General features: G+C 36.9%; 1 protein-coding gene across 6 annotated transcripts in view; it reads left to right on the top strand.

Annotated features, from left to right (window-relative positions):
- Positions 1 to 19,711, top strand: part of PARG (poly(ADP-ribose) glycohydrolase) — a 113,213-nt gene that overhangs the window by 17,559 nt on the left and 75,943 nt on the right. For 5 of the 6 annotated variants that reach the window (XM_070493057.1, XM_014830465.3, XM_070493061.1 and 2 more), the window contains one exon: positions 1,660 to 1,734. The exons of the other annotated variant lie outside the window; for it this stretch is intronic. In XM_070493057.1, the coding sequence (XP_070349158.1) occupies positions 1,660 to 1,734 (75 nt within the window). The remainder of the gene's footprint in view (positions 1 to 1,659; positions 1,735 to 19,711) is intronic. 6 annotated transcript variants of the gene reach the window in all.

A 19,711-nucleotide genomic window follows, 5' to 3' on the forward strand; every position in this document is an offset into this window, starting at 1 on the left:
CTAGTTACTTTGTGGTTATTTATATGGGATGAAGGATGTTTCAGGAAGCTCCTTGGCAAGAGTATTAATTTTTTTAAAACTTATTCAGTGATGAGGAAATTTGGAAAGTTTAAATAGTTTAACAGCGTTTTTCAGACTTACATATTTTTAAAAAATTTTGGGGTGTGTGTTACAAATGCAAATAGTTTATAAACTCTACATGTTACTTTATTAATATAATATGTACATTATAAAATATAGTCAAAATAGAAATTAAAAGGATGAGATGAAATATAATTATAAATAATATTTTTTTCTCTGTAACTAATGGATTGCCTTATGCATACCCCATTCTGGTGTTAAAAAAAAAAACAATTCAACTGAGTAAATTTTAAAGATCTTACTGGCTTTATTCAATGATTCTTGAATTGGGCAGCATCCATCTAGCAGACAGAAAGAAGCTCCGAGTTGCTGTGTTAAATGAAAGACTTTTATAGGCAGAAGGGAGCAGGAACAAAGAAGTTACATTAACAAAAAGTAGATTGGTTTTGGGGCCGGCCTGTTGGCACAGTGGTTAAGTTCACACGTTCCACTTTGGTGGCCTGGGGTTTGCCGGTTCGTTTCCCGGGTGCAGACCTATGCACTGCTAGTCAAGCCATGCTGTGGCAGGCGTCCCACATGTAAAGTAGAGGAAGATGGGCACAGATGTTAGTTCAGGGCCAGTCTTGCTCAGCAAAAAAAGGAGAATTGGCGGCAGATGTTAGCTCAGGGCTAATCTTCCTCAAAAAAAAAATAAAGTAGATTGGTTATGGCCAGATCACTTTCGTTTAGGGCATGGCAGGGGTCTGTCAGGCAGATGGCCTAATTAGTGCTGACCAGGTGATTCCTGATTGACTGGTTTAAGATTCCACTTCTGGGAGAGGCTGAAACTGTAGTTAAATTAATGTTGGTTTGGTGAGTTGCAGTTTAGTGCGAGTGACTCCGTTTTGGGCCGCTTTTCTTGTTTGTAACTCTGGTAACCAGGTAAGAGTATTGCCTATTCAGACAATTAAACATTCCACCAGTAGATGGCATACTATTTTGACTTTTCACTGTACGTGAATATTTAATTCATGTGAACTGCCAGGGGAAGATAGGCATTTTATATGTAGTTTATAAAAATGGCTGGTAATAAAGGAAAAAAGACCGTTTTATGCTTTAAGGCAGTGTTTCTCAATCTTTTTTTCATTATTGCCCTCTCTTCCAGGGAGCCTTTTTAGACATTTTTTCCTAATTTACTCTCCCCATGAAATTTTAATACTACAAATACACTGTATATCTGTATGTATAATGTGACCCTATTGAGGGCCAGAAAGCATTATTATATTTAAACTTTTTTATCCCGAAGATCCAATTTTTGTCCCCTTGGAGTGTATCACCTCTGTTTCGAATGCATGCTTTAGAGTAATGATGATATTTTTTCCACTATTACTTGACCTTTCTAATCTCATTTTTCTTAAGTGAATAATAAATTAGCATGCATTTTATTTGTTCATTGATGCTGATGTGGAGTAGCTAAGGATAGGAGGAAGCTGGTCCAGCGTTAAGGGATTTACTGGAAGTAGTTCATAGAGGAGACAGGCTATTCACAGATAATTCACTTGACTATATCATGAGATTTTGTTTATGCTTTTTCCATAGGATGCTATTCTGAAATACAATGTGGCATATTCTAAGAAATGGGACTTTACAGCTTTGGTTGATTTCTGGGATAAGGTAAAAGTATGCTTATTTCTTTAACTATGAAACTCTGTAACTCTTTTAACTATGACAGCTCTAAGAAAGTTTGAGAAAAATACCCATAAGTGTGTCACACTAACACAATCGTCTTTTATTTTTGTGAAAAATATGTCCTGTTATTTTATATGCATGTTTTAGGAGCTAATTTTGAATTTTTCTTTGTTCTCTCATAATGTGCATTTTCTGTTATATTGTTGTATCATTGTGAACCTTATCAATGGTTGCGTAGTATTTCAGGACTAGATTTAGAGAATTTAATAATTTCCATATTCTCAAGCATCTAAGTTGCATCCAGTTTTGCTTTGTTCTCATTTACACTGTAGTAATATCTTTACATACATCTGTATATGTATATATGTTTTCCCAAATTTGATTGTGTTTCTTTAGGTGATTCTAAGAAATTAGATGGTTAGGTCAAAGGGCACAAAACTTCTGTGGCCCTGGATTTATACTGTAAAATCATTTTCCGTAGGAGACTGTAGCAATTTAGTATGCCATCAGCAGTGGATAAGAATACCACTTTCATAGTACTGTTAGAAGAATGGGCATCATCCCTTTAGAAAAAATGGCAGTGTACCTTTCTTTTTAACATTTTATTTTAGAATAATAATAGATTCATGAGAAATTGCAAAGAAATATACAAGAAGGTCCCACGCATGCTTTCTCCCACCTTCTCCAGTGTTGATCACTCAAATAAGTATAATACAATATCAGAACCAGGAAAATAATGTAAGAGCTTATTTAGGTTTTACCAGTTATACTTGTACTCATTTACGTGTGTAGTTATGTAACTGTAGCTTCATGTGGCCACCACTGCAGTCAAGATACGGAACTGTTCTATCACCACAGTACTCGCTCATGCTGCCCGTTTTAGCCACATCAGCTCTCTCCTCACTCTGGCAAACACTAATCTGTTCTCCAGCTCTCTGTAATTTTATTTCAGAAAGGTTACAGTGTGTAACCTTTTCGAATTGCCTTTTGTCACTCAGCATAATTCCCTTGAATCCAGCAATAATAGTTCATTCATTTTAATTCTGTGATATAGATGTATCATAATTTGTTTAACCATAGGTGCATTTCAGGACATGTGAGTTGTTTCCAGTTTTTGGCTGTTACAACTAAAGCTGCTTTTAACTTTTGTAGGCAGATTTTTGTATGAATGTAAGTTTTTATTTCTCTGGGATAAATGCCAAAAGTCCAATTGTTGAATTGTTTGATAAACGTATTTTTAGTTTCAGGAGAAACTGCCAATATACTATTGCTAGGTAGGTAAACCTCCCCAAGAAAAGATACTTTCATATAAAATCTATTTTAAAAAAATTTTTATAATTTGATTTTTCTGCTTACATTATTTTTAGTTATCCAGATTATTTATTCACTTATTAATAATAGAAACTGAAAGTAATTTTTGAAATGGAAACATTTTGCACTGAAATATTTTCAATATTATACAATTTTGATTTACCCAATAGGGAATAATTATTGAACTTTGAACACGTCCTGTGTTTTTTTATATTGAGGCCTTTCCCTCTCTGGCCTTTTTTTCAAGTAAATAACTCTGTGAGGTAAATAAGATAGTTGTTACTATTCCTATCGTAAATGAGTAGTTGTGATTCAGAGGTAGGCTTTCTTGGCCAGAGTGACATAGTTAGTCCCAGGCAGGACAGTGTAACCCGATTGGTCTTTCCACTATTGCCTGCAGTCACAGTATGATGTCCTTCTGCACACACTCTCCCCTCCTACTTCTTGCCTCATCTTCTCTGTAATAAGAGACTGATATTTCCCCTTCCTCCACTTTTCTCTATTGAAATTCTGTCTCCCCAGACTCACATTTTCCTGTCTACTCCCTCCAAAGTGAGATGTCACTTTTCTTTGAATTTCCATGACAAATTTTTAAATTTGTCTTGTGGCACTCCCTCTCTTTGCCTTGCTTTATTCTTGATGAAATATTGACATCCTCTGGTAGGTTAAATGTTATGTAGGGCAACGGCTGGCCCAGTGGCGGAGTGGTTAAGTTCATGTGCTCTTCTTTGGTGGCCCGGGCTTCATGGGTTCAGATCCCAGGCACAGATCTACACACTGCTCATCAAGCCATGCTGTGGCAGCATCCCACATACAAAAAAGAGGAAGATTGGCACAGATGTTAGCTCAGGGACAATATTCCTCACCAAAAAAAAAAAAAAGTAAGTTACATGGGGCAGAAACTGTCTCCTTAGCTTTGTGTTTCCGTTAGCACTTGTACAATGTCTTACATATAGCGAGTGCTCTGTAAATGGTTATGGACTGGATTCAACAGGAGATCAGGTCATCATATTGGTTTTCAGGGTTACAAAGGTCAGAAGAATATTATCTAGAAGTAACGGTTCAAGTTAATAAAAATTGTTATGTTTCTGATTCCTGCCCCCACTCCCTGCCCACGCATACAACACACCTAAATATAACAGACTCTTTCTTCTTGAGCATTTTTAGCTAGTGATGTTCCAGTGTTCTCGTCAGTTCATTTCCTGTAACATTACTGTACTGAAGATCTGTCTGTCCTCTGGGACTGCTGGTGGTAATCCAAAAGAAAGTAGTTGGTTAATTACGTTGTCAGGAATCAAACATTAAGATTTTTGTGAATCATTATAATTACTACCTCCTGTTAATTTGCAAGAGCCTGAAAATGTGAAAATGCACTTGACAGAGGTATAAATAACACCACCACTCCCTTTTTTCCAAAATTGTTTTGATTATCTCATAATGTGTTTGTGAGGCAGCGTGATACACAGCAGTGGCTCTCAGATTTATCATCCATCTGAATCCTGGAGGGCTTGTTTAAAACATGGATTGCTGCCCACCACCGTCTCCGAGTTTCTGATTGAGGTCTGGGGTGGGACCTCAGAGTTTATATTTCTAACAGGTTGCCAGGTGGTGCTGCTGCTGCCAGATCTGGGGCCATGTTTTGAGAACTTCTGGTGGAGAAAAGAGCATAGAATTAGAAATGAAAATCATGGATTCTTAGTGTCAACTAAGTGTAACCATGGGCAAGCGACATGACTTCAGCCTTCGTTTCCTCATTTGTTAAATTGACAAAATAATCACTTTATCCACCTTAATGGCATGTTTTAAAGATCCAGCTATGTATCTGAAATCACTTTTAAAATTCTAAAGTGATAATCAAATACGTTATTACTTTCTTAGCTCTGACGATAGTTTGTTTTGCTGCTTTAAAAAAAACGTTTTTTCAGGGCCAACCCTGGTGGCCTAGTGGTTAAGTTTGGCGTGCCCCACTTAGGCAGCCTGAGTTCAGTTCCTGGGCGTGGACCTATACCACTTGTCAGTGTCTGTGCTGTGGTGGCAGCTCACATACAAACATAAGAGAGGAAGATTGGCAACAGATGTTAGCTCAGGGTGAATCTTCCTCAGCAAAAAAAAAAAAGTTTTTTTATCAACACATCTGAATTGCAGACGACTTAGAACATATAAAAAAGTAACGCAATAAAAACTGACCATGATTTTGCTACCCAGGAACAATCACTCTTAATATTTAAAAAAATATAATTCTAGCCACCTATGCATATTGAATGTGGAGTTTTGGCAAATGTTATTATTTTACAATGAGCATCTGGTGCCTGAATTTTTTGTCTGTTTCCTCAGAATAGATTCCTAGGAGTATAATTAGTGGATCAGAAGGTATGTTGGTTTTGAGGCCTTTGATACTGTGTATACTGCCAGCTTACCTTCCTAGGAGATTGTACAGGTTTTCAGTTCTCACCAGAGTTTGTGAGAGTCCTACATCACCATGCCCTCTTCTGTATATTTGCTTTCAAGTGTGATCAGTATCTTGTGCAGTATCTTCTGCAGAGCGAGGGCTTAATATGATTCTTAAATTTTTGCCTAAGAAAGTGTACCTCAGATATTCAAGCCTCTTGGAAAAGCAAATTTTGGTTAGGATAAAATAATTTTCTAGCAACTGTAGTGGTATCAGCGTGGGCTATGAGAGTTCTCCAACTTCAAGGACGTTACTTCTCAGACTCTGAATAGGTAATTTTACTAACAAAATATGAGGTTTATAATATAAATTATAAATTTGAAATTACTTGCTTACAAGTTTGAGATCATTTTTCTCCTGGGTATATCCTCTATATACTATATTTTTTCACAGACGTAAAGAAATGTGTTCAGTTACTTTTGAGGAAACGTGAAAAAAAGGAAATAGCATTTATTGAGGACATATGTGTACCAAAAGGAGTATGTCATTGAATTTAATCCTCAAACACTTGCAAAATGTAGGTAGCATGTTCAATTTAGAGAGGAAAATAGATTTAGACAGGTTAAATGGGTGAATCTGGATTTGAGCTCAGTTCAGTTCCAGCACAAAACAGGTCACCAGTAACTGCTCATTAAATACATGAAGGACTATTAGATTCCACAGCCTAGGTTCTTTTTGTTGTAATGATGTTTATCCCTTAAAGAACAGTGAACACCCTTATATGTAAGGCATTGTACTGTAAAAGATACAAAATTGATTGACAGTCTTATCGTCAGAAAGCAGGGGACACTGGACATGTCCATAGATGACTGTAACAATTAGGCAGAGCGAAAGAGATGTTCTAGTAGAGTCTAGTGGGTCATAGAAGGTCAAAAGGTTTTATTTTGGGTCACTGGGCAAAAAGCATAGAGGACATAATATTTGTGTGGTAGAGTGTAAAATGTATAGAGGAAAAATAGTTGAAGGAAATATATTGTACAAATAGCCTGTTGAATGCACCCGCTCCTTTCATTTAGCATAATGTTCTACAAGATTCATCCATATGGTAGCATATATCACTACTTACTCCTTTTTATTGGTAAATAATGTTCCATTGTATGGATATACCACTTGTTGTTTATCTGTTCATCAGTTGATGGACGTTTGGGTTGTTTCACATTTTGGCTGTTATCAGTAATGCTGCTATGAACATTCATGTGCAGGTTTTTGTGTGGGCATATGTTTCAGTTCTTGGAATTGTTGGGTTATGTAGTAACTCTTTGTTTAATATTTTAAGGAACTGCCAAACTGTTTTCCAGAGTGGCTGCATCATTTTACAATCTTACCAGCAATGCACAAGGGTTCCACTTTCTCCACATCCTTACTTTTAATGTGTTTCCTTTTGATTTTAGCCATTCTAGTTGGTGTGAAGTAGTATCTCATTGTGGTTTGATTTGCATTTCTCTAATAACTAATGATGTTGAGCATCTTTTCATGTGCTTACTGGCTGTTTGTATATCTTTCAAGCAATATCCATTTAAGTCCTTTGCCCTCTTTAAAATTGGGTAATTTGTCTTTCTGTTATTGAGTTCTAAGTGTTTATATATTCTGGATACGAGGTCCTTATCAGATAAATGATTTGCAGATATTTTCCCTCATTTTCTGGGTTGTCTTTTTCATTTTCTTGATGGTGTCTTTTGAAGCACAGAAGTTTTTAATTTTGATGAAGTCTAATTTATCTATTTTTTTCTTTGGTTTTTGTTTTTGATTTCATATCTAAGAAGCTAATCCAAGGTGCCAAAGATTTACTCCTGTGTTTTCTTCTAAGAATTTTATGGTTGTAGCTTTTATGGGTCCATGACCCATTTTGAGAGAATTTTTGTATGTGGTGTGAGTTAGTGGTCCAGTTTTATTGTTTTGTGTATGAATAGCCACTTGGTGTTAATTTTCATATATGATATGAAGTAGAGGTACTGTTTTTGCATGTGGATATCTGGTTGTCCCTGCACCATTTGTTGTTGTTTTTGTTTTTTTTTTGAATTGAGTTAATGATAGGTTACAATCTTGTGAAACTTCAGTTGTGCATTAATGTTTGTCGTTCGTGTTGTAGGTGCACCACTTCACCCTTTGTGCCCACCCCCCCCACCCCACCTTTCCCCTGGTAGCCACTAATCTGTTCTCTTTGTCCACATTTTTAAATTCCTCATATGAGTGGAGTCATACAGACATTATCCTTCTCTAACTGGCTTATTTCACTTAACATGTCCCTGCACCGTTTGTTGAAAAGACTTTTCCATCCCTATTCATTTGTCTTGGTACCCTTTCAAAAACCAGTTGACTATAAATGTGAGGATTTATTTCTGGCCACTCAATTCTATTCTATTGACCTTATGGTTTTTATTGTCTGTATGTCTGTCTTTATGCCATTACCACACAATCTTGATTACTGTGGCTTTGTTGTAAGTTTTAAATTGGGAAGTGTGAGTCCTCCAACTTTGTTCTTTTTCTAGTTTATTTTGGCAATTTTGGATCTTTTGCATTTACATGTAAATTTTAGGGTATAGCTTGTTAATTTCTGCAAAAAAGTTAGCTGTGAAGGGCAATTTTTATAATCATATTAATAGAATCCAAAGTAATTCTGCATCTTGAGGTAGGACCAATAATTTCAGGGTTACTGTATTGAGCTTTTGACCCATATGATGTTTAAAGGCAGGCATAAAGTAAATAACACAAGCCTTATTATGCCTATTTCAGAATATCCTTGAATCTAGACGTCTCTCACTCTCACAGAGATGTAATTTTTGATGCAATGAGGTGACCAAACTGATATAATCTGTGTCACTTAAGTTATAACATATAGACGGTCTCTTTGCATTTTGTACTTTTCTAGGCTTAAATGGGATACAGTTGTTAATTTTGGTAAGAAGTAATGTTAGATTTGATACCTTGTGCTGGCAGTAAAACACAACTTTGGGTAAAATACCTGTCCCCTTGCTATGAGGTAAAGTAGTCATTTTTTTCCCTCCTCTTAATCAGACTACTCAGACAGGACCTTGTTTCCCCTTTGTCTGGTGACCTTGCCCAGAGCATTCCTGTAAGGGTAATATATAGCCAGTTTTGGTGTGTTTAGTGTAGACCATAAATATGAGGTGATTACCAGGGTGCTGATGATATTTTTACAGTTCTTTAGAGAGAGGAGTCATTGCATTTTTGACCTTCTGATTTTTATTTACTTTCTAAACATACAGAGGGTTGGAGAAGTCCCCACAACTGTGCTAAATATTTATTTCTATTGTTTTCTTCAAGTCTTTGCCCATATATATAATATTTTATATCTAGATATAAAAGTATATTTAAAATATTTTATGCTATATTATAAAATCTGTTACATAGCTTTCTCATTTTTTGTCTTAATGGTTGCATAATATTCCATTAAATTGATATATCATTTGCTCACCCATTGCAGTGTTAGAGATTGAAAGAAATCTATTTGTATAAAGCATATCTAGAGATTCAGGGGTATTCTTCCCTGTGACTGTTTTTTATTCTCTCGTTGTCAGTGTGCTTAATGGAAGACCTTGGAAGTTTAATACAGTTGTATGTTTTCTTGTTCATCCAGTCCCCAAAGGTATTACTGTAGAGCTTTACCACATCATAGCCCACAGGGATAGCATTGCCCAGGCTTGCAGTGGTTAGTGAGAAGACGTAAGGGTTAGGTATATATGTGGGTGGGATTGGAAGAGAAAAAGGAGATCTTGGTGTAAGGGAAACAATTGTTTGGCTATGTTTTACATTATAAATAAATTATATTTGCTTTGCATTATCTTTGTCCACATATTGGAGCAGGAGTGCTTCCTTAAAAAGGGTTCTTAAATGTTGCTTATTAACAGTATTTGGAAATTTTTTACTTAAACGTCATATTGAACTCTGAGTGGCTTACTTTGCCAAGGAAAAAATGAACTTCCAGTTTAACATCATATCAATTTTAATATTTTACAGTTAAATTTATTTTGAGGCTGTTAATATCTCCTTAAAACCCTTGCTTTGGCTAGTTTTGTGAGTAACAGATTTCGTAACCAAACCACCTTTGAACAGGAGTCATTAATATTGATAGTCATTTAGTGTGATTCCATGTTACAGTTATTACCTATACACTGGTATCTAGTGCAAGAGGTAGTCCTGTACGTGAGCATCCTTATTTGGCATGGAAGTGAGGAGTATTACCTAGGCTTTTATTATTTTTCTCAGAGCCCAGCAAAGATCACAGAGATCAATCTGTTATTTTGTAATTTATAGTTAAATATTTAGGTGCTACTAAGTTGAACGAGCTGTTATTTAGTGTTTTTTTGCATCTTGAGTGCTAATATTGGTCTTCCTCGCTGCCAGCTGTTGGAAGTGCTAGGAACAAATAATCTGTTTTATGGCCCTCCTGTGTGGTGTTCCACAAAATTAAATTCAAACACTTCTATAATTTGTATTCTAAATGGACCGATATACTTATTGCTGGCATTTTTCACAGGAAAGTTTAACAAAATGTTCTATATATTAAGAAAGGTTCTCTATTAATCTGTTTTAGAGGTATTTTAAATACTTCCATCTTACAACGCCTTTGGCACTATTTCTTTTCATTCTCAGTGAATGAACTTGTGAAATTTACATAGCACATTAAAGCCACAGTGATTGAAGTGGGGTGTTGGGGAAGTATGTTTAAGAGAGGTTACTTCTGTTTCTGTGATCCTGGCTTCTATTTCTTGACTTGGATGGTAGTTAGAAAAATGGACGTTTGCTTTATAATTATTCATTAGTGCGTGCATATATGTGTTATGTAGTTTTTGAATATATATTTCACAATAAATGTGACAATTTATTCAAAATAAGGGGCTTTAAATTCTAAAGTTGATTTGTATAGCAAACTTTTTCAGCAAATAGATTAGTTATTGAAAGGAAACCTAAGGTTTTCAGTGACTATTTCATCTTCCTTTCCATGTTTAGTTTAATTTCCGGAATAGAAAAGATAGGAATGAATAGGCCTCTTCTTTCCTCACCTCTGTTGGTTTATCCAGTAAGGCTGCCATAAATAACAAAGTGAGAGTTTGGGTTTTTTTTTTTTTATTACATCTGTGGCTGCTGAAAGTGGAGAGTGAGAGATAGGAATAGAGGAATGAAAAGACATTTAAAAATAAAAAAGAGAAAAATTTAGACTTTAAAGTAGAAAGGTTTTGTTGCTGTGATTAGCCTAGTAATATATTCCTCTTTGGAAGCCACAATTTAGGAGAAAAAAAATACAGCATGAAGTCTATACCTCAGGTCATACATGTACAATAAATTCTTCATTCCAACTTAGAAATTGTGTGTCTTTTGCCTTTGCTGTAGTTGCTACAATATATAGTTGTCCTGTCAGCTAGTGGCCTATCATTTGTCAGAGAAAGGCTGTGTAAAGCCTCTTTTCCTGTAAATGAGGGTATGTAAATCTATCAGTAATGAACTTGCATTCTTGCTTATGTGCTGCTTAATTTTAAAAGGTAAATGGGGGTCCTGTTGAGTTTTGTAGAATGTAAACTAGGTGGAGAAAATTATGATGTCTAAGTCATCTCTTCCTTCAGAGTTCTTCATGTGTGATTTTAAATTTTAAAAACACGTACATCAGAATGCATTGTCCCCCAAATGAGGCATGTCCTGTTAAACCTCTATTTAACTAAAATAACATTTTTGAACTCATGTGACCATGAGAAACTTTGAAAATTATGATTATTGACAGAACATCATTAGAAACTCAGAAAAAATAAATATAAGCTTGTATTAAAATAGATAACCAAAAAAGTCGTCTCATGTTTATAAAGTAATGCCTAGAAGAAATTGAGTTTTGATTCATATATTTATTATGGGATAAAAAGTTAAAATATAATATGTTGAAATTACTAGGCAAAAATCATAGCATAAATCACCTTTCATTAAATAGTATAAAACATAATAGTTTTATGTTTTGCATCACTTAAGCATCAGTGCGTTCATGTGTAAGTGGTACCCTGTGGTCTTCCTGGCCTTTTGGGGCGTGGCACACTCTCATGGGCAGCTTATCTAATTATAACTGTTATCGAATGTACTTAGTATTTTTTGTGTATTAAAAATTTTAGAGCAAAAATATTAGAGGGTTTTTTTTCTTTCTTCCTTCCCCTCTCCCCCCATCAGAATCTCTTATAAACATTTCATGGAATGGTAGTGGTTTTTAGAATAGTTTGGGAAAAACTGACATAAGGCAACAGGTTGTTGTAACCACTGTTTCAAATCAGGACAGATTTCTTTAGCCAATAGCCCGTAAAGATTGTGGCCTTCCACAATAGCCTTGTTTTTTTTTTTTGGAAATGCAGGAGTAAGCTTCTGAATGTATATAAACACATTACTCTTTAGCTTCCAATTCCAAATGGAATTTTTCATAGCTAATCTATTTTTTGGATCTTTCTTCAAAGCTTAAAAGATTTAAAGTGTCCTTGTTACATTTGTCATAAAGAGCCTGTGGCAAATTCCTAATCAAATGAAAGCAGCCTTGAATGTTTCATAAGTCTACGACTAATGTCTTTATCTCTCTAGCTTTCGACCCTCTGATGTGGAGTTCAGTGGAAATTTAACCTTTTTGGACTTCTTCCCTTGGTGACTCACAGTCTCTAGAATCAATAAGGTCTGCATTGCTTTACGGTTTGATTTAATTTAATTCTTGAGAACTGTAGAAGCTAAAAGAGAGCTCCTACACGGAGCTCCTACTATAGTGGTTCCGTGGTAGCTTTATCTACTAAGGACTGGTCCAATAGTCTTCTCCATATTTTACTGTTAGTACTAGTTGTGAAAAGTACTTATCCATGATTTATTGCCATGATAATGACAGGTGATGATTAACTGCAAGAGGCAGTCAGATTCCAAGCTGTCAGCAATTATTCTTTATAGTGTTTAAGAAGTTTTTAGTAACCTGAGGAGCATAGTACCTTGTTGCCTCAAATGCCCTTTGATTACATGAAAAGGACTATAAAAAGACATTTTCTGCAACAAGAACCATTTCCAGTGTTGTGAAATATGGAATATTTTCAAGTGAACTCTCAAGTGATGCTGCTGGTCTAATTCACCTCAGCCCTGGGAAGCCCAGCTCAGAGATAAACAAGGTTTCTTAATCCATTCAGGCTGCTGTAGCAGAACACAACAGACTGCGTGGCTTATAAAGAACGGATATTTATTTCTCACACTTCTAGAGGCTGGCAAATCCAAGATAAAGACATTGGCAGATTTGGTGTCTGGTGAGGACCTGCTTCCTGATTCATAAATGGCTGTCTTCTTGCAGTGTCCTCACAAGGCAGGAGGAGCAAAGGAACTCTCTGAGGTCTCTTTTATAAGGGCACTAATCTCATTCATAGGGCTTCACCTTCCTGACCTACTCACCTCGCAAAGGCCCTGCCTCCAAATACCATCACGTAGGAGGAATAGGTTTCAACATATGAATGTGGGGGACACAAACATTCAGTCTATAGCACAAGGGAATTTTCCTTTGGGAGTGGAATGTTCAAAGTGCTACTGTCACAGCTTACTGGCTTTAGCAGCCATTTATCAGTCTCTTTCCCCATAGTTGACTTCTGTCTCCCTTTAAAATTCTTTCCTTCTTCCTAGCTTACTCTTTAAGTTGTAAACCATTTCAGCTTTGCTTTACTTGCAAACTCTTATCCATTCTGGACTTAGCCCTATCTCCTCTCAGACTTACCCCTTCTGCAAGATCCCTCTTGTAGATAATCTCCTCAGTGTTTGCTAAAACATTGTATTTGGTTATCTGTGGTAGAGACAGTGGAAGCGCTTATTATTAGGAGCTTTACTATTTCCTAAGTACAATTTAAGCAGTATATTTTATCTCCTTTAATTCTCACAACTACTGCATTAGGTAGACATTATTAATATTTCCATTTTACAAATGAAGAACTGAAAACCAAGGCTTAGAGAGTTGGAGTAACTTGCCCAAGTGACGAAGCCAGGATTTCCACCCGGGTGCCTCTCATTCCAGAGTCTAGCTCTTAACTACTATACTCCATTGTGGTAGTTCTCATCATGAGTGATTCTGCTTCCCAGGGGACTTTTGGCAATGCCTAGAGACATTTTTGGTTCTCACAGCTGGGAGGGAGGTGCTACTGGCTTCTGGTGGGTAGAGGCCATGGATGCCATTAACATCCTACAGTGAGCAGGAGGACACTCCCCATAACAAAGAATTATCCAGCCCAAAAGGCCAAGAGCTAATAACCCTTCTCTACTACAGTGGTTCTCAAGGTGTGCTCTTTGAACCAGCAGCAACAGTGTTACCTGGGAACTTGATAGAAAAGTAAATTCTTCTGCCTCAACCTAGACCTACTGAATTAGAAACTCTGGGGGCAAGGCCCAGCCATCTCTGTTTCCACAAGCCCCCAGCTAATTCTGATGTACCTGAAAGTTTGAGAACCACTGCTCCATTCTAACATCTCTCTCAAATCTCTCCTTGAATAGTACCTGTCCTTTAACTTCCTTACCTTAGCTGAAGGAGCTTTTCTTATTGGCAGTTTTTCCTTCTCAAATGGGACTTGTTAGAATGACGAGGAGTTGTTGCTTTCCTCAGCCCCCTGCTGCTGATTTCTGTTCATTGTTGAATTGTTTAACCCTGTTTCAGATCTGTGAACACCCAGGGTGATACTTGTAGATCTGGGCTGAGGTGGGTCTCATCTTTTTATCTGTGCACTGTGGTGCATGCCGTCAGAGCCAGCCCTTGGCTTAGCACCTAGAGAGGAACTGAGTCAGTCAGACATAACACCCAAATGTTAGGTCAGCTGGAAGTGTTTCGGGAAAGGGGCAGAATCATCATAGAAACCAGTTAAATAAAGCTAGGGAGGCCTGATAAGTTCAAAGATTTGAATTACAGGTACAAAGAAGAGGAGCTTAGAAAAATCCTCTAGAAAAAGGTGGCTTTAGTAGCCTGTTGCCTTAGATCTGGTATCATTTAAAAGCACTGACTTAGGGAGGACACCTACCAAGGTCCACTGGCCTCTGTTCCTTTGAATCCTTCACCATCTGGTTGTATCTCCTTTTCTCATTCATGTTATCTGCCCATCTTTGACGCCTCTTTTCCTCTCAGCCCTATTACCTGACATCAACTTGGGCAGCTTTGGTTGGTATTCATGTTGATGACCCATGTACTAGTCTGACTCCAGTCTGTATGTGAGACCCGCTACTGTGTTTACCTGTATGACCACGTATGATCACAGATTGGACCCCCTAGGCCAGTTCCTTCTCTAAGATCATGAGTTCTGAATTTCTCTCCTACTGTAGCCTTAATTTTCTACTCACTTCTTCTTCTGCTTATCCTCACTGTTTTTAAGGCTACTGCTTCTATCCCTTTTCTTCTGGGCCCCTGTTTCCCAGGTTGTTTTTCTCAAATAGTTTGTAAATAAAAGATTGAATGGTCAAATTAGTATGCTGCATATTATATCCTCCTACTGGGAATGGTTCTGAGAAGTCTTACAGTAAAGAACCCTGCTTAGTTTTGGTTAACTAGACATTTTTCCAAACTTACTTATAAACAGAACCGCTTTCTGTGTAACAGCTTATGATTTCCCTGGTAGCTAGTATTCCATGGAACACACCTTGCAAAACAGTTGTAATCTGTTGTAATGTATTCCTGCCTTCCTATCTCTTCCTGTCCAGCCTGGTACCTATAGTCTACTCTTTCATCTAGATCCTTCTTGACGGTTCTTGTCAGCTAGTTTTCAGCTCTGATAGCATCCAGCTATGTGCTTCCTTCGCTCTTAAGTTGAGGATGATACTGAAAAAAAGGAAGGGAGGGTGGGAGGAAGGCAGGAAATAAAACATAAATCTTACTGATAGGCCTCACTGAGAGTTTGTGTTATTGAATCTTAACTTGGCCTTTGGTTCTTTTTGCCATCTTTTATATATTTCCTCCTTACTCTGTGGTTCTGAACTTTTTCATTATTTTCTAGTCCTCACCCACACTCTCCTATCCACTGCTCTTACTTCACACCTCATTGAGAGATTTGAGACCATCTAAAAGGTAAATTCTTTGAGTTCCTTCATTTTAGGTTTTCAGTATTCTTCATCTCTTTCTTGTTATCTCAAAGGAAAAGCTAGTCTTAATCCATTCCTTAAACTCAGCATGTCCAAAACAGAATTATCCTTTAGGGTACATATGTCATTGTATCTTTTCTGGCCTCATCCATCTTCCCCCAAGCCTGGTTAATGCTGGCTTGCCCGTTAGTGTTTAGTGTAGCTGTCACTTGACTTTTACTTGTCCATCTCCTATACTCTTCCTTGAAGGAGGCTGTGATTTGTACCTTGTTATGTCCCTATCACTTCGCATAGTGCCAAGCTTTAAATACCATTTAATACTGGGCACACTCAAATCTTTATCTTCAGCTCTCTCTGTTGGCTTCTTTTATTAAGACACAATGATTTTACTTCCTGAACACTTGTTGAGTCTCACCACTGTTTCTATCACACTTGTCTAATCCATGCCGTCATCATGACTCAGATGCTATATTGCCAGAGTCATCCAGCTGACCTCTGTGTACAATGTTGCTCCCTTCAAATCCATCTTTCGTGCTGCTCACACATAGAGAGCTATCTGAAGCGTGTTTCTTAAAACCTTCTGTGGCACCTCATCTATTTTCAGCTCTGGGTGAAATTTATGTATTCCATGGCCTTGCTTCTCCCCACCTTTCCAGCATCATTTCTTGCCACTTTCCTGCTCCAAACCTGGTATTCTAATGACTCTGAATTGCTTATTGTTCTCTGTCATGCTCTTGCTTGCTCTTAATTTATCCTTCTAGACTCAGCTCAGTCTTTATCTTCTCCAGGAGCTCTTTTCTGTCCTCTCAGCCTCTAATCAAAGCTTCTCTCTGTGCTCGCAGTAGTACCTCTGCATACCTCCATGAACTTGCCAAATAATGCATCACCTGTCTATGGAATGTCTACATCCTTCATGAGGCTGAACTACTTCAGGGCATCTTAATGTTTTCTGGCTTGTGGCTGGTGCTCAGTAAATGTTTCTTGAACTAACTTCAAGATTATTCAAGGAGAGTAGATCAACAAACAGAAGTGTAAGTCTAAAGCCATAGTCTCTTACTGAAAGATTTAGGAACTATTTGTGTGAAGTAAAGTGATAGTTAACCATTTGAGATTGGCAGTTGGTAGAGACAAAAGATGAGGCCAGTACACGTAACCCTTATGGCTGTTTATATGATATTTTTACCCTAAAAAATAGTAAGTTTCTAGAGGACAGAGACCTTGCATTTTTACCTTTGTGTTTACTCCTCACAGTACTCAATATGATGTCCTGGGCAAAGTGGGCACTGAATATATGCTTGAACTAAACAGCAACATACTGCTAAAGTTAAGTGTAAAGTAGAGGCTGGATCTATGGGGCTGTTCTCTTTCTTGGATTTTTGAGCTCAGCTAGTCCACAGTTCAGGGTCCCACTTAACCTTTTTATTCACTACATGTAAGAAAAGAATGAATGCCTCAGAAGATTGAGCCTGAGCTCTTAATCTGTTTTATTTGATGTAGGTAAATGCTATATCAGTTGTCACATGTCTTCAGTTTTATGTAGGCTATAAAGCCAAAATTATTTCTAAAGGATATTTGAGCATTTTCAAGCTAATCTGTATTTTAAAATGAATTGCAGTTACCAAAAGTAGCCCGATGCAACTGAATAAAATTAGGTGCATTTAAAAATCCCCAAACAAAGAGGTACAGATTTAGTCGTGTGTATTTGTACCATTCAGCTGTACATATGTCTAGGAACCTCTGAACCTTCCTTGGATTGCTCTGGGGACTATTTCATTGGAGTGGAGTAGCAAGTAGGACTAGATTTCTGTTGTCCCAACAGTAGCTACTAGCCATAGATGGCTATTTAAATTAAATTAATTAAAGTGAAATAAAATTTAAAATTCAGCTGTCGGGTCACACTAGCCACATTTCAAATGCTCAGTCAACAGGTGTGGCTGGTGGCTACCATCTTGGACAGCACAGATATAGAACGTTTTCATGACTGCACAGAGTTCTGCTCCACACTGGTCCAGGTCGTCTCTAAGGTTCTCTCTGCATCTGACATCTTGCTAGTCTGGCTACCTAGAAGCTACTGCTGGTCAGATCTCACAGGGAACTTCAGAGATTTGTCAACATTCTTTGATCACATTTAGAATTTTTTCTAGATTGTATATTACCTGAAGTAATTGGGTTATTGAGTAAAACTTGGTCAATTTTTGAAAAAGATATTTTCATTGTAACAGCATTTGTTTTAACTACCAATGCACTTGCATTATTATTTTTTCTCCAACGAATCTGCCACCAGGGGGTGCCCTCAAACCTTTTGGGGAAAATTGTGTTTGTTTCACCCTTATTAATGAGTGAAGTTTGAACTATAATATTGATTATTAATTCATACTGGATAATTTAAGAATTAAATTATTAAGCATTATAGTATATAAGTATGCACATTATTTGGTATGTATGGCAAATTATTTTTCAAGTGATGGGAGTGTGAGAAGCTATCATTGAACTATCTTGATAATTACTTTAAAGTAAAAATAAGTAGTTTTAAAGGATATCTTATAGTTCAAAATATATTCTTATTAAATTTAAAAGTGTAAACTATGGTAAAAGATTGGAATTATTGCTCACTTATATTTCTTGGACAAAGTCAGTCCTTTTTGCTTTTCTGACTAGGAAACTTACATTACTGTTAACTATTTCTCTGAAATCTTGTCATGTTGAGTTTGATTGCTTGTCTATAAAAGATGGATAATAGTGTGACTATACGGTGTTGAAAATATCTGTTGGCCTGTATGTAATAGCGTTGTGGTTTGCTGGTGCTTGCGAAAGTGATTGATGGATATGGCCATGTAGTCACGCAGTAATAGAAGTGAGAGATGAGAAGGACCTCTCAGAACACCTTGTGGTAGTGTGGGGTTATTCCCTAAAGAACAATCATTTACCATAACAGGACTGAGAAGAAAATTCTTCTTTGGAGACAGAGTATGATGAGGTTGTTATTATGTTTTGTCCTTTCTAAGGTGAGGATACTCAGCTTTTTATTATTAACATGAAAAAAGATAGTGATTATCAGTAAATACTCTTGAAAAGAGCTTCCTTCATGTTTCATAAACGTACAGAATTCTCTTCTTTGTGTTTAATCTAATGAAATTTGTGTAGGAAATAGTGTAGCCATTTTCGATAAGAAGCATATTTTGTTTCAAGAACTGGATGAAGGCATTCTTCCTAAATTGGTTGTGTTCCCAGATTAGTTGTTAATTATTTGGATTTTGGAGAACATAATAGTGAAATTCCACACCCATCTACAAAAGCCTGTGAATTTTAAGCCACTGTTGGCTTGTTTTCCAAAGTGAGAAACTAGTGCAGAGTTGTGTCATGAGAAACAGAACAGCCATGGGGGAGACTGGTGGTGGAGTTACGGTGAGGGCAGGCAGGAGCGTTCTTGAAGCTTCGTTCCTCCTTCTATTCCCTGGACTGGCTAGTAAGAGGTTCGCTGTGGGTTTGGAGAGTAAGAATAAAAGGAGATTCCAATGCTTAGCACTCTTTCTCCTTTTTTTCTCCTTCTGCTGGCAGCCAGTGATGGGGAGGAAAAGGAAGTGTCTATAGCAGTCTGATGTATCTCATATTAAACAACTGTCAAATTAATATAATGATAGATACAGATTATTTCCAGTGTAAGTTACAGGACAAATACTTTAGAGTCTCTTTTGTATTATCCTTAAAACAAATCATTTCAAATGCTTATAACGAGCTGTGATTTTTATCAGTGCTTCCCAGATTTGAGTCATAGTACTTTGAAAATTCATAGAGAAATTCTTAACAGCTCTTTGAAGAGGGAAACCAAACCAAATTGAAAGATGGCAGAAAGGCAGGGTGGCTTCTCGGCACAGCCATTTTTCCTGCGTCACCTCTGCTGACCCCTATGAGCACTCAGCATTTCATATCACCTTGCCCTCTGCTGCCACATTCATTTTGTACCTCTTTTGATGCCATAAGATAAAATTTTTGGACAGTCTTATTTAGGTTCACAAATTAGCTGGCTAATTTGTGAAATCTGCCTTCTTAAATATGAAAATATTAGACTGGCTATTTCTTGAAAACAAATGGGAATTTATTAAAATTTGGAGAACATTTTTATTGAAGCCATAATTGTCATGGGTG

The sequence above is a fragment of the Equus asinus genome, chromosome 2 (genome assembly GCF_041296235.1).
Source record: "Equus asinus isolate D_3611 breed Donkey chromosome 2, EquAss-T2T_v2, whole genome shotgun sequence".
Classification (NCBI taxonomy): Eukaryota; Metazoa; Chordata; class Mammalia; order Perissodactyla; family Equidae; genus Equus; species Equus asinus.